Source organism: Trichoderma breve, chromosome 2 (genome assembly GCF_028502605.1).
Source record: "Trichoderma breve strain T069 chromosome 2, whole genome shotgun sequence".
Classification (NCBI taxonomy): Eukaryota; Fungi; Ascomycota; class Sordariomycetes; order Hypocreales; family Hypocreaceae; genus Trichoderma; species Trichoderma breve.
This window is the reverse complement of record NC_079233.1, coordinates 1,929,517-1,949,371: the sequence shown is the minus strand read 5'-3', so window position 1 is coordinate 1,949,371 and position 19,855 is coordinate 1,929,517. Positions and strand designations below refer to the sequence as shown.

Sequence of the window (19,855 nt, the reverse complement as noted above, 5' to 3'; positions counted from 1 at the left end):
GGGTAAACCAAAAGTCCATTTCGCGGCCCCCCGTTTCAGACATAAAGCCATATCTTATAATGGCCAAGCAGAGGTAGATGCCATCTATAACAAAAAGATAATAAATAATAACCAGCGCAGCAGCAGGTATATATGCAGGTGCGAGACCCTTTCAAAACAGCATATGCGTCGCATACAATTCAAAAAATCATGCCAAACCATTAATTCAAAAGACACACACATTCCTCCACGTTGTAAGAAGATTCTCTTCTAGAATGATCGTAAATATCAACATCTTTCTTCGCTTCTTCAGCACATGTCAAATAACTCCGTGTGTATAACGTCTAAACCCCACACAGGTGATAGTTAAAAATAAATATGATGGTGAAACTTTTTTTATGAGAGAGGGGGGTGATGAAGTTTTTTTTTTCGTTTGTTTTGTTTTTCTTGAGCGGGAGCGACTACTCCTTCTTGGCCTTCTTGAGCTGCTTCTTGGGCACACGGGCAAGCCAGTAGACGAACAGCGCAGCGGCGATGTTGAAGATGATGTAGACCCACATCAGGCCAAAGTTCCTCCACCGCTCAGAGTAGTGGCTACCGACAGCAGCCAAGTAGGTGTTGGTCTCGGACATGCTGCAGTAGATGCACTCATCTGTCGCATCAGGGTTGGTGAGGTTACCCTTGGTGGCATCGACAAACGTCTTGAGATACTGGATACAAGTCTGATTCGCAGGGGGCTGGATTTTGACAAACTCGTTGTCGGCACAGATGACATTTGTATTCGCGACACCGACCGATAACATGCCGTTGACTAAGTAACTAAACGGCGAAACTCGGTACTAAAAGAATTGTTAGTAAATCAAAGACTGACTAGGTGGGTTGCGAAGACTCGAATAGGGGAGGGCTTACCATGAAAATCCAGAAGCGTGGGAGAGAGTCGGACGTAGCGAGGACACCACAGAAGATCAAGCAGAGAGTGAACAACAAGTTGGCAATGTTACCACCAGCCTCAGCGGTTTCAAAGCCGGCAATGATAAAGGTGGAAAAGGTACCGCTGAACAAGAGGAAGGTGAGAATGTAGAGGAACATAAGACCACCACGCTCGGTGACCGCATCAGTCGGCTCGGCGTTGCGATAGAGACCAACGGGGTAGTACCAGCAAAAGTACATAATCACCGCCATCAAACTATTCCAAGGCAATTCGACAATGATCTGAGAAAGCATGAAGATTTTCCACGAGTAGACCTTGGATGGCCGCTCACGCACTTCATACAGAGATCGCTGAATGACGAACTGAGGCATGGACTGCTGAACAAGCTGACCGAAAACAGTAAAGAGCTGGAAGATGGAAAACATCTGGTTCTGGAGACCCTGTTGAGAGTTGGGCGCCTTGTAGAAGATGAAACCGATGAAGAGGGCAACCAGGGTGCAGAGGACAGTCTTGGAGTAGATGTAAATCGGCGATCGCCAGTACTGCTGGAAAACACGGTGGAGATTCACCTTCAGCTGGGTCATGAAGGGTGCGGCAAACTCGTTGTAGCTCGTGGGATCATCCGCGACATTGCTCTCGACTTGCGACCTCTCAGCCTTGATGTTTTCCAATTCGTTCTGGACGGCCTGGTACTCGGGGCTGTCGCGCCAAGTCTCGAACCAGTTGACGTCAGTGTGAGATCCGGGAGCGGCACCAATCACTTCAAGCATCCATTCGGCAGGGTTGGCTTCGGGAGGGCAGGGGTGTCCTCCGTTCCTCTCAAAGTAGTTGGTCAGTGTCTTTGAGTTCTCACCAATGTCACCAAAGTAAACAGTCTTGCCACCCTTAGCCAGGAAGAGCAGGCGGTCGAATCGCTGGAAAAGCATAGCAGAGGGTTGATGGATGGTGCAAAGGACAGCTTGGCCGGCCTTGGTCAGCTTCTCAAGAAGATCGAGAATAGCCCAAGAGGTTTGAGAGTCAAGACCAGAAGTGGGTTCGTCAACAAAGAGCAACAGGGGAGGCTTAGCGGCCAGCTCGACGCCAATGGTAAGGCGCTTGCGCTGCTCGACATTGAGACCTTCACCGGGAACACCAACGACGGCATCAGCATACTCTTGCATATCCAGGAGCTTAATAACCTCGTTGACATAGGCGAGCTTTTCCTCCTTGGGGATATGAGCCGGTTGGCGGAGAAGGGCGCTGAAGTTGAGGGCTTCTCGAACAGTGGTGGTTTGCAGGTGCAAGTCTTGCTGCTGAACATAACCAGTCTTGCGTTGGAAAGAGGCGTCACGGGGTCTTCCATCGACAAGCATTTCGCCGGTAATCACACCCATTGATGTACGATCAGCCAAGCAGTCCAAAAGAGTCGTCTTTCCAGCACCGGAAACACCCATCAAGGCGGTCAGAGTACCGGGCTTAACCCAACCATCAACGTGATCCAGAATACGGCGCGTCTCGTTCTTGATCTTGACCTCGTAGCAAACGTCATGCCACTGGAAGACTGAGGTTTGGCGTTGGAGAACACCTTCCTTTGTTCGCTCAGTAGTCAGAATGGGGCCGATGTTCGTCATCGCAGCTTCGGGATCGTGGGGCTTCTTCTCGGCATGGGTAGCGGCAGCGAGCTTGTGGCCACGTTGGTACATCAAGACTTCTCCCTTTGATTTCTTCTCGGAGACAAACTCAGCGCAAACCATGTAGACACCCAGGAAGAAGACAGTGAAGGCAATAACGATACCAAAGTCTCTCCATCGGTTATGCCACTCGTAACCAAAAGCAGACTTGACATAGGTATCACCACTGACGAAAGGCTGGCCAGGAACCGAGCCAACAGAGCTGCAGACCTGGTTTTGGGAGCTGACGTTGGCGTACTCCGAAATGAGCTTGGAAGGAATGAAGTCGACACACTCAAACTCTCGGTTGTGGAACTCGTTGACCATGAGCGCCTCGAAAGCATAGCCCAGAGGGTCAATGTAACCAATCCAGCGACACCAACCGAGCATGTACCGGGTTGGCAAGACGAAGCCGGTGAAGATGACCAGGGAAAGAATCAAGATAGCAGCGGGGACCAGAGCCTGGAACAGAGTTCGGGTGGCAGAGCCAATCGTTCGGAAGATCATTGACATGACCATGACATTGGAGAAGGAGATGAGCAGGAAGAAGAAGAAAGGGCCAACTTCCCTTCGCAAGTTTGTCATGAAGTAGAGCGTCAGGTTGAATATGATTGCGTTGACAACCTTGTAGGGCAAGTCACAGATCATGGACGAAATGGCTTCCGCCGAAGGATGATACAAGGCATAACGAGCGTGCTTTTCAACAATGGGTCGTTGCGCATACAGGGTCAGAATCTGTTTCGGATGTTAGTTACAGGGAGGAAGGACATAGCTGAGGAGAGTAAAGGAGTCCATACCTCGAGAGCACTAGCAAAAGCATTCATCAGACAAGCAAAGAAGAGTAGAGATCCACGCTGGAAGAAACTGGAGGCGTCCGACTTGAGGTTATAAAAGACACTACCAATAATGAGAGCCATGATAAAGTTGCCAATAAGGGAGCCAAGTGTAAGACTTGGGTCTCCCGTCAGACGCTTCCAACCACGCCAGAGACAAAGCTGAATCTGCTGGACATAGGACAGCGTGAAGGGGGACTTGGCACGCTGGCCCTTGGCCTGCTGGGCTTGACGCGAGGCACGGAAGGCATCAGCATCAGGACCATTGATGGGGTGGGCCTGCTTGTATTCCTCAATCTCGGCTTGAAGAGCCTTGTAGTGGGCGCTGTTCTTCCAAGCAGCGGCAAACTCGTCAGGGGTTCGAGGAGCCTTGCCCTCGAAACCGGGGCGGACAATACGCTCAATGGAAGAAGTCATTGAGGTGAGGAAATCGGGGGTGGTCTGACGGGCAGGGCACTCGAAGCCAAGGTCAATAAAGTATTGCCTGGCCTCATCAGCTCGGCCAAAGAAGATCTGGCGACCTTCGTAGAGGACAACAGCCTTGTCAAACAGGTCGTAAGCGGTCTGGGGAGACTGGTAGATGGAAACGCAGGCAGTGCTGTTGAACAGCTCGGTTTGCATTCGTAGCGTCTTGCAGAACTCGATAGCGTTGGCAGAATCGAGACCACGGGTCGAGTTATCCCAGCATTGCAGGGGGGCACCCGACAAGGCAGCCTCGGAGATGGTAACACGCTTACGCTCACCACCCGAAACTCCTCGGATGTACTCGTTACCAACTCGAGTGTTGACGGTGTGGGAAATGCCAAACATGGCCATGACGACGTCTCGCAGATGGGCGGCGAAGTCATTCCTGCTGAGGCCCTGGGGAAGCTTTCGGGGCTGTCTGGCTCGGGCGGCAAAAGTGAGGGTGTCACCAACACTCAGTTGAGGAAAGTGGACATCCACCTCGGCGGTGTAGATGGCCTCACCACGGTGGTGGCTGTGCATCTCTTTGGCCGAAATTCCTGTACCCATAGAGTTAGCATGGCGAAAAATACAGTACACAATACAACGTTATTTTCAAGAGGCGGCGGCTTATGGCTTTTCGGCTGTGGCACCCGAGGGGATGGCGGGTCAAGATGGGATGAGAAACCCAATCGACGTCCCACTGTCAAGCTCATGCCTCTCATCCGCGCTCCATCAACCAAAACATTTCCTCCCTCTTCCTCCTAAGCAAGCAAAACATTGTAGATTTGGAATAATTACCTTGGTAGTTGAAGTAGGCATCGTCATCGACAAAGATACCGTTCATCTCACCAGCAATCGTCTTGAGGAAAGTCGAACAACCTGAACCTGGGGGTCCAAGGACGATCAACATCTCTCCCTTGCGGACGATGCCATCAAACTGGCGCAGAATGTCAATGCGCTGCTTGTTGTTGGAAACGAAGCTTCCGATGTAGCCTGCAAGCGACAACCAAACGTTGCCGACATCCTTCTGGTAATCGGTGGACTCGCCAAATCCGTGAACATTGAGGTTCTGGAAGCAGACACCAGCAGAGCGGAATGAGCCGCCATCCTGGGAGACGAGCTCAACAATGGCCTTGGCCCATTCCTTTCCGCTAAAGTTTTCTGATGCAGGATTCAGAGGCGAGTCGGGGCCAGCGAGGAAAGGATTGTCGCCAGCAGCTCCAGAGGCGCGCGAGTAGGAGCGGGCTAGCGCCTGGACAACAGAAGTCCTTCGTCGCATCTCCTTGGAGTCATCAGCAAAGGCGTCAGCATCGTCGTCATCACCATCCGCCTCCAACGTCCGTCCGGGAGATCCTTCATCCTTTTCGTTGAGGGTTTCAGTCGTATCATCGTGAATGGGCGTCTTTGGCGTGCTACCAATGGCAGCTACAGAGCCTTGCTCCTTGGCCACGGCACCCGAGTCGCTGTTGGGCGTCGCCATGGCTGCAGTGCTCTGACGTTCACGCAGTGTCCAAGCGTTGATGCGGTCTCAGCCGCTGCTGCACGTGTTCGGGGACTGAAATCTCGATCTCGCGATCTATTGTTTGGTGGTTTTGTCTCGTAGGGGCGGGTCCCGATTTAAAACTGTAAGGGGAAAGAAAAAAGAGGCGTCACAACGAAGCCACCAAAGAAGCGGCAAGACTAATAACACCTCTTGCACGAGAGGCCGATTACAAAAGATTGACTGGCACAAGATTAAAAAGAAAGAAAAGAACCAGATCCAATCCAGACACCGGTAGAGAAAAGGTGGGAGGGATGCAGAGTCGAAGCAAAGGGCCTGACGGGGAGGTTTTAGCTTCCTTTTGTTGGTCGTCAGGATCCCGCTGAACATCCATAGTACGATATACTACAAAAAGCCTTGCAATGGGGGCTAGGGAGTGAGCCGGGTACCGGTACCACCTTGTCACGAGCCTCGCATTCTGGGTGCAGCCCGACCCGTCAGTGGACAGCATTCTGGGCCCCATTCTTGCGCCAGCGAGGGTGTTCGTGGCAGAAGGCACAAGGTACGGAGTACAGGTACAGGCACGGGTGTAGGCTACTCCGTACAGTAGCGCGTCCGCAAAACTCCACCCGCTGGAGGGGAGCCAGGCCTTAATTACGCCGCACCCTCTTCCTGGAAGTCCACTGGAAGCCCGCCATGGGCTAGGCGATCCGTCCCTCCACAGAGGCCTTGCCACGGCGTATCTGAGATGGCTCAGTGGACGAAAATAAGCGACAGCCCTTTTACGAGCCACGGCGCCACGGAGTACTCCGGACCTGGTTAGAGCCTGGCTCTTATACGCGTATCGCACAGGAAAATTTCGTGTGGAGTTTGCTGACCTCTTATTTCTTCTCCTGAGCACACACATATGCCGTCTACGAGTTAGACTCTGTTGCCAGGCATTGATACAAGCACACGTGCAAGGTTCCAACTTTAGCTGGACTCGACTTCCTGCGGCGAGGGTTGCATCCGGGCGACTACGATCAACGATCGCGCGTGCACACATCAGACGCAACGACAACCTTTTCCACAGACGCGAGGCGAACCCTGGCTTTTGCGTCTGATGCCCTGCAGCCCAGCGTCTATGCGCTCCATCGAAGCTGCAGATCCATGTGGCCTCTTTTGCAGCGCACATCGCACACCTACGGTATACCGATGAGTGCGTGCTGCGAGTTTGCTGTCTGAATACGGGCTGCCGCATTCGTATCGCAGTAGAAAGACAAGTCGAGCTTCTATACGCGTATTCCCTCGAGATTCCAATTACACCCGGACGGATTGATTCGGCCGAAGACCAGCTAGCCCCACGACCCCCCGAGTGGGCAAAAGTCTCTCAAAGTCACTCAGCGCAACACGCTGTCGGAGTCTTGCAACAACCCGACACCCCGCCAAGGGTTTGCGGGCGTGGATCCCGTCAGGAAGGATCTCAAGGTTCTGATGCGTATAATGGTCGTATAATGAATGGTACATGCGACAGTAGGGCTGGTGCTACATTACCACCTAGTTTCAAGCATAATCATCGCCAAGCCCTCCGTTCTAATAAAAAGGGCGGGAGGCTATAACCGATGCCTGCTGTTGAGGGCGCAAAGCCATAACCGATACCTCAGGTGGTGCTGAGGGCGCCTATTTGCCACCACTCGATGGGATTAAGATTTGGCGCCCGGTGAGCTGCCATACTCTCGATTCTTACTCTTACCAGGAGGTATATACTCACACCTCCAGCTGTAATATTCCGTGCATATTCCGCACCTGGTACTCCGAACTTTCAAACTCATATCGCTTCTCCGCACCACTCCCCCTTAGCTTGGGACCATCCTAAGCATCTTTTGCCGATATTGGCGCTACTCCGCTTTCATGACCTTCTTCTTCTTCTTTGCCGTTTTCTGTCTGCCTATTCGGTGCTCTAGGTAGCCACTAACTGTTGTTTACAATGTAGTGGCCGGGTGGCGGATCGAAGTGACGGGCCCGGGTCGGACCCCGACAGACTGGTGATATCACTCGAGACGATGATGTTGACATTTGCATCATTATTAATCGCAGTAGATCTTGATAGAAGACTTTTCTTCTCGTAGACGTAGTCGTATGGTGAATAGTGTGAGTATGACCTCGGGATTACGTCCAAGAGTCCCATCGATTCTGCGGCCTTCAAGGGCATCGGCATCTGTCTGACCCTGGCCGAAGATCTCATCGCCTATGTTCGTATCTTCCACTTAGAATTAGGATACGGGACTCCAAGCTCCTTGCACCGTCAGTTGCCGTCTTCCGGCTACTAATTCTCCGTTTCAAAACAGTAGGTACATAGACTCTGATGTGTTTACAGGCAGGTATAGTACCTAGTAGTTTATTTGCATGATTGTGTGTCCCAAAAGACATTAGCTCGACCGTCAACCATTCACCTACATGTAAAACTCAATTCAACGTCCTCATATCCTGTAATAGGAGTCAATACATAGGTCCTGTACATAGACGCAGTCAGACCGCAAGATAGGTAAACTTTACAGCACCAGTATCAAGTAAAAGCGAGCCTCGTACATGCATTCGGCAGCCCGCATCAATCACTTCGCCTCGCTCGCTGCCCCCCCCTTTTTCGCGTCCCCCATACAAAACTGACACGGCAACCATGTCCTCAGCTCACAAAACAGGCAGCCCATGTCCGCAAGCCCCCATTCCGCTCCGCATTCTCAATCTCAAAATCCAATATTGGTCAATGCTACTTGATACTCCGCCAACACGCTCCATGTCCGCCACGTTTCCACCAGAAATGGTGGGTAGAACGCTATTACAGGTACAAGTGCAGTATTAGAGCCTAACACAGCTGCCGCGCGGGCATTCATGTATCATTTAGAATGGGTCTGTTTTTGTTTGATATGGACGGCATTGAGTGGTTCATTCTTCGGTAATCAGTTCTGATACCTGATAGCATCAACGTAGCTGTACAATGTTGTTCCAGGCTTCCAGCCATGTTATTGAATTGAGGCCACGCAAAGTCACTGCGGCGTAAAAGTTTGAACCATAGAGGGACAACACATTTGATATCCATATCAGATGCCATATTCTCACATGCACACTGCATGTGCTTATAGCCCCTTTCTGACTAAGAATGCTCTGTAACATTGCTGTTGCTAAGATTCACATTCGACACTGACCTCAAACATACGGTGTGCTAATCGTTAACACCAATAAAATGCCATCTGCAAACAGGGAATTCGAGCTCTCCCTTTACCCTACATCTGACTTGTCACTTCGCTGTTCTTTTCGTATATGGCGGGATCTACTGTACTCGTCAGCAAACAACGGCCCAGGCATCATTTTGTAAACCTGTGAATGCCCTGTGTTGCTAGTATCGAGTGTACGAAACACGGTGCTCATACGAGTGCTTGGTAGTAATTGATATTTGATCCATCCCATGTTCGTAGCAAGCTTGATAATGGAGACATCACGATACCTGTTCAATATGTGACTAAATGGGTACTGAAAGCGGATAAGTGGATATATGGTATGTACGACTCCGTCAGCGGTTTGTTAACCCCCTACTACATGCGTCCAGCTCTATTGATTTTGTCGTCAGATGCTGCATCAGAGAAAATTGATGCCTACCCCTAATTGCACTCCTTTTGTGACCAGCTCCCCCTTTCTAACAATCACAGGCAAGCCAAAGTTGAGTTCAAACCTCGCCACCGGATGTGCGTATACCAGACCGACACCAGCGGCTAAACTTGGAGGCCCGTTGAATAAATCTCCAACAGCACTCAGGAGGCCACTCCGGACCATTTCGCCGTCTAGACCCTCGGACGTGTCTCGAGACTTGAGTTTGTTCCTCAGGGCAATCAGGCGGCCTCCGTTGGCAAACAGCTGCAGCCGGAGGCCAGAATCAGGCCCTTTGTAGGGTAAGGGGAAGAGCATGTTGACGCTGCCAGCAGCAAACACATCTCCGCCAGCAGCATCCCGGCCATCATGCGGTCCCAGCCCACCAAGCTTGAAGCTGCGAATGTCCGTTGGTCCTCCAAGGAGGAAGCGGTCGTTCAGGCGACTAGGCAGCGCCTTACCGCCAAAGTTGTATCCGAGCGGCAGGGGGTAGAGTATTCCCGTCCTGAATCCCGCACCGATGGAGATCCCCGTTCGTCCTTTGACTCCAGGCAGAGAAATTGGGACGGCGCCATTCACTTCTAAATCGCTCTTGGAGAAGGCAACGTCGCCGCCCAATGGACCGACGCCGGCCAGCTCCAGTCCAGTCCGAATCATGTATCCCTGCTGCGGCAGCTGAGGGTTGTCTCGCCTCTCTCTGTAGAATATGTGCTTGATGGCACTCTTGAGGGTATCGCCAGCGTCTTGCCTAACGGTGGGACTGGCATCACTCGCAAGGCCCGTAATCTGTCGCCATGCTCCCGAGTATTCGACGGAATGCGTATCGCGTTGCCTATTTAGCCATGAAAAGCGGAGCGTTCCTCCTTTTAAGACTTCTTCATGGGATGCCCACGGCTTCTCGACGGCAGAAGACAGAGCTTCCAAAGAAATGCGCATGTCCGGGTTGCTTAACACGGGCGCACTTATGTTTGCGCTGTACGCGGAACGAGTGCGAGTTCCTGCCTTTGCATTCAGGGTGAGCATCTCGGCGCCGCCAAACATGTTGCGCCATAGCAAAGAGCCATATGCCGACCCCTCGCCATTTCCAACGTCAGTGCCAGTTTGAAGCTTGAAGCGGGGTAGTTCACGAAGCCCAATTGAAATGTCTACATCGGTAGGACTTGTCGATGCATCCACCTGGCTCGACTGTGACAGGTAGACCTGCGGAGGCTCTCTCAAGATTTCTGGCCCTCCTCGTTAGCAATCGCTCCAAGTAACGTCCGAGCTATCCTTCTTACGCAGTCCGCTAAGCTTTCCTGTCGCCACCTGTAGTCTTGACATGACATCGCCGACGGTATAAGGGGGGTCATTGCTGTCGCTCAGTAGAGGGTTCAGTATGGGATCGAGAAAGCCCCGTCGAATGTTCTTGGCTCCCGTGACGGTAACCTCGTTAACCGTCATGGGCATTGACATTTGATCCACCATCTTAAAGCATGGTCAGCCGAGAATTGAAATCCCTCTCAAAGTAAGGTTCGGCGGTACCAATTGAGCTATCCTCTGCTCCTTGGCTTCATCCTCGGCACTCTGAAACTCGGGCCTCGTTCTGGCATCGCGGAGCACATCCTGGGCATCTTCGTGTAGCTTATTGAAGTGATTCGCGGGCTTGACAGGTCAGCAGCTGCCATCTACAAATGCAAGAAACAGCAGCGTGTTGCAGCCAATGCTTACCGGCCGCCCAGAGGATTCTGAGGTCGGCGCCATTGTTCAGCGCCTCGGATCTGCTGACTCGCTCGAGGTCAGCACACATGCAATTGTAGTCGGAAGATTTGGCCCTCCTGGTAGCTAGCCGGCTATCCTTGTCCGAAATAAACCTCGAACTTGTGGCGCAACCTACCTTGAAAGCACCAGCCACGTGGCTGAGCCTGACGCACTCTCGGTCTCGGTCTTTGGCTCTACTAAGAGACGAAACCCCCCGAGTTGCCAACTGGGCTGCAGTCGTCCGGCCTAATCTATGTTTCATCATCGTCTTCCTTAATAGCCCGTGTCCTCGTCCTTCAACATTTAATCTAATCCCCACCACTCCCAGGCCTCCTTCTCCGGCGTCGCTGTATTCAATACCGAATTTCTTAAGCCACTTCTTTTTTCAGACTTTCATTAATAATTGCCGACGCATTGCTTCGACAGCGACTTGCGCACGCGATCGATCAGTCACTCTCCTTGGTTAAGCCATTCGATCTTTATTTCTCCCCCCAGCGTTGAGATCATGGCTAGCAAAGCGGCGCACAAGCGGGTATGTATCCTGTCTGCATCAAGGGCCATTTCTCGAACTGCGGATGCTAACAGCCATGGCTAGTTAACGCGAGAGTTCAAGTCCATTTCCGAGAATCCTCCTCCATACATCACCGCCCATCCTTCCGAGTCCAACATCCTCGAGTATGTCGCCCCCCAACTCTGGCTGTTTCCACCACCTGATTCTGACATTAAAGCGTAGATGGCACTACATAATCACTGGCCCTGAAGATACGCCGTATCATGGAGGCCAGTACTGGGGAACACTCATCTTCCCTCCGAACTATCCGTTCGCACCGCCTGCGATCCGCATGCACACCCCGTCAGGACGATTCCAGCCATCGACCAGACTTTGTCTTTCTATATCCGACTTTCATCCGAAATCATTTAATCCAGCATGGGAGGTGTCGACCATCCTAATCGGCCTTTTGTCGTTCATGACCAGCGATGAGATGACCACCGGTTCAGTTTCTGCCTCTAGCGCCGAGCGTAAGTTTCTCGCTTCACGATCGCGGTGGTGGAACTCGACTGGCGGTGGATCGCAAGCTAGAGGAAATATTGCTACTAAGGGCAACGTCAAGGCCGGCGATGGAGGCGCCAAATTCCGCTCAGAGTGGCCAGAGGTGGATCTTGAGAATTGGGAGTGGATGAGGAAACACAAGGTGGATGCGGCCACCGGTAACCGAGCAGATGGCGACAATGGCTCTTCCTGCGGACCTCAGCTAGGCATTGCTGCTTCGAGTGGTAACCAGGCCCAGGCCGTGGTAGATGCTGTTGTACAACAGCGGGATGCTGGCCGAGGCTGGCTTTACCGGAACAAACTGCTTGTTGCGGGTGCGGCGATATTCATCTACGTACTGATTGCAAGGCTGGTAAGCGGTAACGAAACTCTGGCTTGATTACATTTAAGCGTGGTTATATGCAGAGGATACAGGGTATACAACGAAACAGCCCGCAGCGGCCTGGAGGCAGACATTTCAAGAGCGGCGTTTTGGGTTGTAAATGGGTACAATTTATAATTGAGTTTTGGTATTTCAGATTGCGATTCATGAAGCTTGTCTACTCGTATGTTGTTTTATGCCCTGGTTGTCTGACCATCTGTCCCATTTCTTGCCAAGGCTCGATATTATCGATGCCAATCATGGATGGAATGATGCACATCATCGACCCCGTACCGGAAACTAAACAACGCGAACAGGACTTGCTTACCTTAGTCCGTACTAAGTTACACGGCATTGTTTAGTAGAGGTACCTAGTTCATTGCAGGGCAGATGCCATTAATCGTTAGGCATTATTAGTAGATGATTTTGATCATAGTCGGGAAGAAAGATCAGCTCCTTCGCCCCTTGCATCCAGCCAGCCTCAGTACATATCGATATATGACCTGACCTCATACAAAGTGGCAAGACCCTTGTGTCGCCTGTGCTGCAAGTTGGTCCCGAAATTAAGCCGCCAACGAAAAGCCATCCATCGGCAGGGAGCAATTTCTTAGTAGTGAGTGTCTCAGTATTAGTCGGGTAGGTTCCATAGTAGCTAGAGCAGGCGCACAGGCATGAGGTGCAGCCTCTGCGGGGAGAAAAAATTGCTTAGACGCAGGCCCGATTTAGTGTCATCACTGCCAAAGCGAACGAACTCCTCTTTCAGCTGCTTGACTTGACTTCTATGTTCCATTGCTTCTCCCTGGCATCCCACCTCCCAACTGCCGCCAGCGCTGCCTCAGCCTCTGGCCCAAGGCGACGTTTTCTGGCATTGACCAGGACTGGACTGATGCCTCTTTGCCGACATCTCCAGATTTGACGTCCAGGTCTGGCGCGCGGGCGATCGGAAATCCAAGGCCTCCCCTGCCCCTCGCCGACCTGCGGATTTTGAGCAAGGCTCTCAGCCCACTCGCCGCACCAGTTCGATCCATCAGATTTGGCTCCCTCGATCGACCACCATGGCGCCCCCCAACGGATCTGTCAAGTCTCGCAGGCCTGCTGTTGTCTCCAGCAAGCAGATGCCCAAGCCCGTCATTCCTGCGATTCCTCTGCCGTACGTTAAACGCCAGGCTGCCGCAGCAGCAGCAGCAGCAGCTCCCGTGATCAACAACGTCAAGCCAGAGGACAGTCCTCGAAACAGCTCTCTGGAAGTGCGACCCCACGAAGTGAACCAGTCTTCGCCTACTCTGATTGCAGACACGCCCCATGCTAGCGAATCCCTTTCGGCTGGCAGCCCAGAATTGAAATCTGCTATTAAGAACGCCGGTGGTAAGTTCTACATGAAGTGATTCTTCCTTGGACGAGGAGGGCGAGCCAGCACCTTGTCATCTTGTCTTGTGCTTACCCTTGCCGGAGAAACCTGTCCTTGCTGATCCGACCGTTAACATGATAGCTTCTGATACAGCCAAAGAAGTCGTGATTGCTAGCAGCAAGCCCGTTGCACCTGTCGACCGAGCTACTGGCAACGATACGACCTCGACAAACTACGCTGTACAGCCAGCAAATGCAGAAACTCCTGCACCGATCGCTCACGAAGCTTCTTCTGAGATGCAGACCAAGTTCCACGGTCCTGGGATGGGCGCTGTCCAAGATGAGCCAAGGCAGAGGCTAGGTAAGCTCCCATCGTGACTGTCAATATACCGAGCTTTGAAGCTAATGACAATACTCATCCATAGCTCAATACCCCCCGGTCAAGCTTGTCTCCGCTCAACCTCCTCCGCCTGTATCTCCAACTCGATACCAGATGCCGCCGCCTTTCCAACCAGCTCATCGCTCGATGGGCATTGTGGCGAACGGGGACCTGTCCCATGGGCCCAGGCCTCCTTTGCCAAACGGCCCACCTCACATGCATCAAGCCCATGCAAGCAACGGCAGCATTCACTTTGGAGCCTTTCACGATTCTCAAAGCTCCTCGCCGGCGCCTCCACACTCCGGAGGTATTGCGCCACCGCCTGGTATGCCAATGCCGGATGGACGACCACACCCCATGATGCCTCACAATGGAAATGGCTTCCCACCCATGGTGCCATACGGCGCAGACATGATGGCCGTCGCTAACTTTGACGGCTATGGCCGACCGATGGCTTATGCGCCGATGGATTCATATCATCCGTATGGTAATACACTAGGACCATCGACGCCGCATAGCTTTCACGACTCCCAGTCTTCAGCTCACCAAGAAGAGACGGCCATGTATAATCAATATCGTCCTGGAGCTATGCATAACGGTGTTGGGCCTTCCGACGAGGCTCAAGGTCAAAATCCCCAGGGGAGAATGTATGGACTGCCAGACTACCCTCGGATGATGCCTAACCCAAGCCTGCCTCCCCCTATGGCCCAGGGCGACAATGCTGATGGATTTATTGGATACCTACAGCAACAATTTGGTTCTCCTGAGCTGTCTGATTGTACTCTGGAACTTCGATACACCGACGACAGGGCAGCACCTGTTCGGATCCCTGGCCATCGATTGATCTTTGCTCGCAGCGCCCAGCTTTTCAACCTCTTGCAGAAGCAAACTTTCCAGGCGTCCCCCAACGATAGATCTCCGCAAACTCTTCTTCTAGAGACGGGCAGCAAGTGGATCCGTTCGGATTCATTCTACATGGCAGTTCAGCGCCTATACGGACTGCCATTGCTTCATGCCCCTCCTCGCCGCGTTGGCATGGACTCCGGCGACGTGACGGCTGCCGGATCGGTAAATGAACAAATTGACTTTGCAATCTCATATGCCGCTGCTGGCCACCTCCTTGACTGGACTCCGGTTGTCCGACGCGGCTGTGAAGTGGCCACCCACCTCTTAACCTGGGAGACATTGGAGCGAGTATTGGAATTTGCGTTGGATGGATATCGGGATAAGGGCTCTCATGAAATTTACCAGTATGGCAACGGATCGCAAGTCCTTCTCAACGCCGTTGTCACCTTTTTGGTTCACAATTTCCCCTCGCACTTTAACTTCGACACCGAGGCCATGGAATTTGTGCCATATGGCAGGCTACCAATCAACCCACCACCTTTGGCCAAAGATGCTCTTGACAACGGGATACCCCCGGCATCAGCTGAGGGATCCATTGTGCAGCTGGGCAAGGGACGCCGTCCTCAAAAGCTCAACGGCATCCAGTTTGGCGACTTATCCTTCTCGGAAGCTAAGAGCTTGGCCGATGCAAACACGCCCAAAGCCACCCGCGCTGCACAGCCGGCATCATTTTCGATTCTGTCCCGTATCCTCGTCGAGATACCGTTCACTCAGCTCAAAATGATACTAGAATCTTCTGGATCAGGCAACGTCAATGGTTGGGCAAATACCGAATCCCGCTATCGCATTATCAAGATTGCCGTAGAGGAACGCGAATCGCGCCGCCGTAGGGTCTTGGAGGCCGTACTGTCCGGTCGAGTTCCCGATGCAGAAGCGATCCGGGCAGGCCTCTGCAGCCCAGAGCCGAGAGATTTGGGCTGGTGGACAGCCCTGGGATGGCAGGAAGAGATGTTGCCGTATGGTAACCCAGATGGCCCCACCTTGGCACGCAAATGGGTTCCATTGATGGAAGCACAGAATGGCTCCATATCCAACGTCGCCGAGTACCCATGATGGTCATTTTGCGTTGTTTGATGATTAACGACTCCTCTCGCAATGAGATGACGTGCCTTACACCGAGCATTTGCATCACAGCTCTCCAAAAGTTATTCACTTTGGCATGTTGCCTCGCAAAAGAGCCTTCGGCTCCTTTTCTTCTTCTTTTGAAAATTGGCGTGCATTAGTGTCTTTGATACAACACGAAAATTGCCGGCGAATTGTTTTTGTTTCTGCGGAGAGGCTGCTTTTGGGTTGGATTGTGGAAGGAAGGATATGGGATGATGACGCCAAATCATACATAAAATGGGCGCTCAGCAATCGCACGAGCATATCTTTTGTGGTCGTGCTATTCCCACTGGAAACACCGGACGTACAGGCATGCGCAGAGAACTACCAACAGACGGTCTCACTTTGACGGAGCTTCGAGATGGACGTCGATTACAAGACTACCCCTGAAGGAGATGACTGACTCCAGCTGTCTCCTTTGAAGCATCTTGCGTGAGTATCCTTTGGTATGGAGGAAGAATATCAAATGGGGTGTAGAAAATGGGAGGGAATTGGCGGAACGGAATATTGGTTTTTGAAAAAAGGAATTGCCTCCTACTTGGAAGCATATGATAACGTTTTGATGATTTTGAAGGCAGCTACCAGGATAGCGGCTAGATAATGTGGAATGCATATTGCGGTGGTTGCGGATTCAGGCGAAGGTCAGTAAGCTGGCTACATACTCTATTTGCGAGCAAATGGCCGGCAGGATGGATTAAAAAGACGAGGAGATGGCGGTTAGGCACACTTCGTCATTGGGTTTGCAGGTACAGGTAGCAGTTGATAATAGTCTAGGTTGATGGGGGATTTCTCGATTTGCGACCTCTCACCTGTGATTGAGATGATGCTTTATACTAGGTAGTAATAGGTAGTATCTTATAATAGGTATTACGTTCCATGACCGCCTCAACCCTGTTTTTGCGGTCCAGCCTGGGAGAAGACGTCGGAGAACTGCCGACATCTTGCGATGCATGATGCCCCTGATACAGACCTCATGCAGGTGCTAGCTTGGGTGATGTGAGTTTTACGGTGAGGACATGCTCTGCCACGTATTGCATTTAATGAAACACGTAGTTGCTGGCTTGTCCCATAGTTATACAAATAGGGGCATGAGGTGTCTAGCCAACATGAATTCCACGTTTATGAGGAGTTGCCATTACCATGCAGGTAGACAACTAAGAGTGCCGTGATAGAATGGAATGAGAAGTACCTTGGTTGTCCGGCTATTTTCAAGGCTAAAGAATGTAGCGGTAGTAACAGGAAATTGCATGTTCGTGTCCGGTACCCAAGGTATGTATAAGTCTTGGTCTTTTTGATAATAACTGATGTCTACAACGGGTGTGTGTCAAAAGCTCGTAGCTACCAGATGTCTGTTTCATGATAATGGTCTTCTGCGTAGATAACCGCAACAGCATACAATTGGAATTAACATCGGGTAATTAAATACCGAGTCAGTGAGTGCAGATGAAGTCATCAGCAACAGTGACAATGGGGAAGCCCTGCCCGAGTCTAGCCCCACTCTAAACCCCCTGTATTATAGCGGTCTTGGTGCTCCATAATTGCTGCCCGCTCACATGTGCCGCGCTGCCGAGGCTCAACCTTTCGTTGGCTACCGCACTGGCCACTGCAGGGCGGACAGGGAGGAGCTTTGGCTCTTGCAACTTCGCTGCGGGCTTCACAGATCGACCCGAGTGCCTGGCGTGGCGATAGCCTCATCCTGGGCTGTTCGACTCGAGCCTTTCCTGGGGACACGTCGCAAGAGCGAAAGACTTAGGGAGTATCAAGCTACGTGTCATTGCCGCATCGCGTTCCGGACAGCAGCACGCAGAGTCACCGTCACACCACTCGACTCCTTTGCTCTCCCTCGTCGCCTGGGGGTTGGGTGATAACGGGCATATTTTGCGGCTCAGGCTGGCCCGTGTCTTTTGGTCGTATCTGGAGGAAGGGGACTCGACGTTGACTACTTAACACCGCTGCAGCTGGTCCTCGCGAAGGTCGGCGACACCACACGACTCCTCAGTGGCTGCGTACCCGATATCAAAACAGCTGCGACATCGACGACATCGTTACAATGGCATCGCCATCAGCGCTGGCCCCGCCTCCGAGCGACAAGGCCGTCATGCAAGGCACTGGAGCCGGCTCTTCCGGGCCAGACCCAATCCTCCGGAATGCCTTGCGATACACCATCTCGCCGCGCGAATACGCGGCACTTCACAAGTACATCCTCTCCAAGTCGCGGACGCTGCGCCGCGCGGCACCGAGCCCAAGCAGCGTGGACAAGGCACTGCAGCCGAGGAAGGGAGGTGATGACTACAATGCAAAGGCGGTGCGGCACTCGCTGCGCGTCTTCACGGCGACGTGGATTGGCATGAAAGTGTGGGACGCGGTCATGAAGAGACTTGGGAGCAAGGAGTAAGTCTACTGGTTCGATGAATGGACTACATGGTGATTGTTGCGAAGCTGACGGATCTTTGAAACGAAATTAGTTCGAGTGCAGGCGGACAGAAGAAGCCATTCTACAAATCCCCCGCCTTGAGGCTGTCTCTCTCATTGTCCAGCATCTTGTTTCTCTACCGGGTGCTCTTCCGCTTCCTCACCCGGCTCCGCGTCCATCTCCTGGATCCGCAGGCCGAGCCTTTCCGGCTGCGCAACCCGCGGACGACGGCAACTCTGACATCGCCGTTTGCGCCGGCCATTGGTGCGTCGCTCGCGGGTCTTGCCCTCGGCGTCTATCCGTCCCAGCAGATGCGTGTCAGCATCGCCATCTACGCCCTGTTCCGAGCCTTGGAGTTTGGCTGGAATGTGTGCGAGAAGGACGGCATGATTTGGGGCATCAAGAATGGGAAGAACCGCGAGCGGCCCTGGTGGTTTGGTAGCTGGATGCTGCAGCCCCTGGCTTTCGGCCAATTGCTCCATGCTGCAGTCTTTGACCCTGATTGCTTTCCTTCCGTATGTTTTTTGTCCCTTCCCTGTATTTCAACCAAGGACCACTTACTAACAATGCGATAGTCGTTTGGGGATTTCATTTTCAAAAACTCGTCTACTTACCTACCCCCGGCACCAGAGAACTACCCCAAGACTCTCAAGTGGCCCAGTGCGACTGATGTCCTGGCAAATATCGCAGAGATGGCCCGACTCAACTGGCCGTAAGCTAAATCCTCTATGTGAAGATATGTGACTAGACTAACTTTCATCCTTCTATAGACCTAATATTTCTCCCATCTTGTTCCCCAACAAAGAGGTTCTCCCACCGACGCTGGCTGGCGTCTCACCACTGAGCTCACAGGCTCATCCGCTCATTACGTCTCTCTCCTGCGCAACTCTTCATCCCACAGACCCGTCTTGTCTGCGAACCTACCTTACCTTCTGGCTCAACTCGTTCCCGACTATGACGCGTTTCTTCCTGATTTTCACTTCCGCCATGACCATCATCCCTCGGTCCCGCAACTTGTACAACTTCCCATTCGCCACCATCCAGAAAATCATATCGCAGGCTCTGCGCCTCTCTACCTTTGCCACGGGATCCCTCTCGACGGCCTGGGCATCTATTTGCTTCTTCCAGCAGTATCTTCCGCGCCATGTTCTTGCGACGCAGCGTATCTTCCTGGGAGGCTTCTTCGCGGGCATGTGGGCGTGGGTAGAGCGTCGCCACGGCCGCGGTGTGTTCCTGTACTCTGCTCGTGCCAGCGTTGACAGCCTGTGGAAGGTTGGTGTGAAGCGACGCTGGTGGAAGGCCATGAAGGGCGGAGACGTGTGGGTGTTTGTTCTTGCGCTGATGGTGACGGGTGTGGTGTACGAGCGTGATGCAAAGGCCATCCGAGAGGGCCAGTGGCGCAAGGGCGTGAGCTGGCTGCGGGGTGAAGGGTGGAAGGACTGGGCTTTGGAGGAGGATGGGGAAGATGAGGATGAAGAGAAGGATAAGGATGAGTAGGGCGGTTCTGAAGATGAGGCGTTGATGTGTACGATTTAGGGGGCGGGCGGCAGCAATGTGTTTGGCGTTGGAGGATGGGTTTGAATCGATATGTGCTAATTAGGGAGGTTCGGTGGTATT

The 19,855-nt window shown here is 52.5% G+C and overlaps 5 protein-coding genes across 5 annotated transcripts; 3 read left to right on the top strand and 2 right to left on the bottom strand.

The window, feature by feature from the left end:
• Window positions 1-440: 440 nt before the first annotated feature.
• On the bottom strand, window positions 441-5,319 carry T069G_02829 (ABC-2 type transporter domain-containing protein; the record flags this gene model as incomplete). Its single annotated transcript, XM_056170039.1, has 4 exons — window positions 441-818; window positions 889-3,294; window positions 3,357-4,396; window positions 4,638-5,319. The coding sequence occupies 4 exons, from the start codon at window positions 5,317-5,319 to the stop codon at window positions 441-443; spliced, it is 4,506 nt and encodes a 1,501-aa protein (XP_056030931.1).
• A 3,612-nt stretch (window positions 5,320-8,931) lies between these two features.
• On the bottom strand, window positions 8,932-10,680 carry T069G_02828 (surface antigen domain-containing protein; the record flags this gene model as incomplete). Its single annotated transcript, XM_056170038.1, has 4 exons — window positions 8,932-10,163; window positions 10,218-10,404; window positions 10,462-10,581; window positions 10,648-10,680. The coding sequence occupies 4 exons, from the start codon at window positions 10,678-10,680 to the stop codon at window positions 8,932-8,934; spliced, it is 1,572 nt and encodes a 523-aa protein (XP_056030930.1).
• Window positions 10,681-11,182: 502 nt separating this feature from the next.
• Window positions 11,183-12,107, top strand: T069G_02827 (ubiquitin-conjugating enzyme domain-containing protein; the record flags this gene model as incomplete). The annotated part of the gene is made up of 3 exons (XM_056170037.1): window positions 11,183-11,209; window positions 11,273-11,352; window positions 11,411-12,107. The coding sequence occupies 3 exons, from the start codon at window positions 11,183-11,185 to the stop codon at window positions 12,105-12,107; spliced, it is 804 nt and encodes a 267-aa protein (XP_056030929.1).
• A 1,037-nt stretch (window positions 12,108-13,144) lies between these two features.
• T069G_02826 (uncharacterized protein) lies at window positions 13,145-15,774 on the top strand (the record flags this gene model as incomplete). Its single annotated transcript, XM_056170036.1, has 3 exons — window positions 13,145-13,454; window positions 13,579-13,797; window positions 13,862-15,774. 3 exons carry the CDS (start codon window positions 13,145-13,147, stop codon window positions 15,772-15,774), a joined length of 2,442 nt encoding a protein of 813 aa, XP_056030928.1.
• Window positions 15,775-17,875: 2,101 nt separating this feature from the next.
• T069G_02825 (uncharacterized protein) lies at window positions 17,876-19,735 on the top strand (the record flags this gene model as incomplete). Its single annotated transcript, XM_056170035.1, has 4 exons — window positions 17,876-18,216; window positions 18,291-18,753; window positions 18,814-18,950; window positions 19,009-19,735. The coding sequence occupies 4 exons, from the start codon at window positions 17,876-17,878 to the stop codon at window positions 19,733-19,735; spliced, it is 1,668 nt and encodes a 555-aa protein (XP_056030927.1).
• Between the last annotated feature and the right edge of the window lie 120 nt (window positions 19,736-19,855).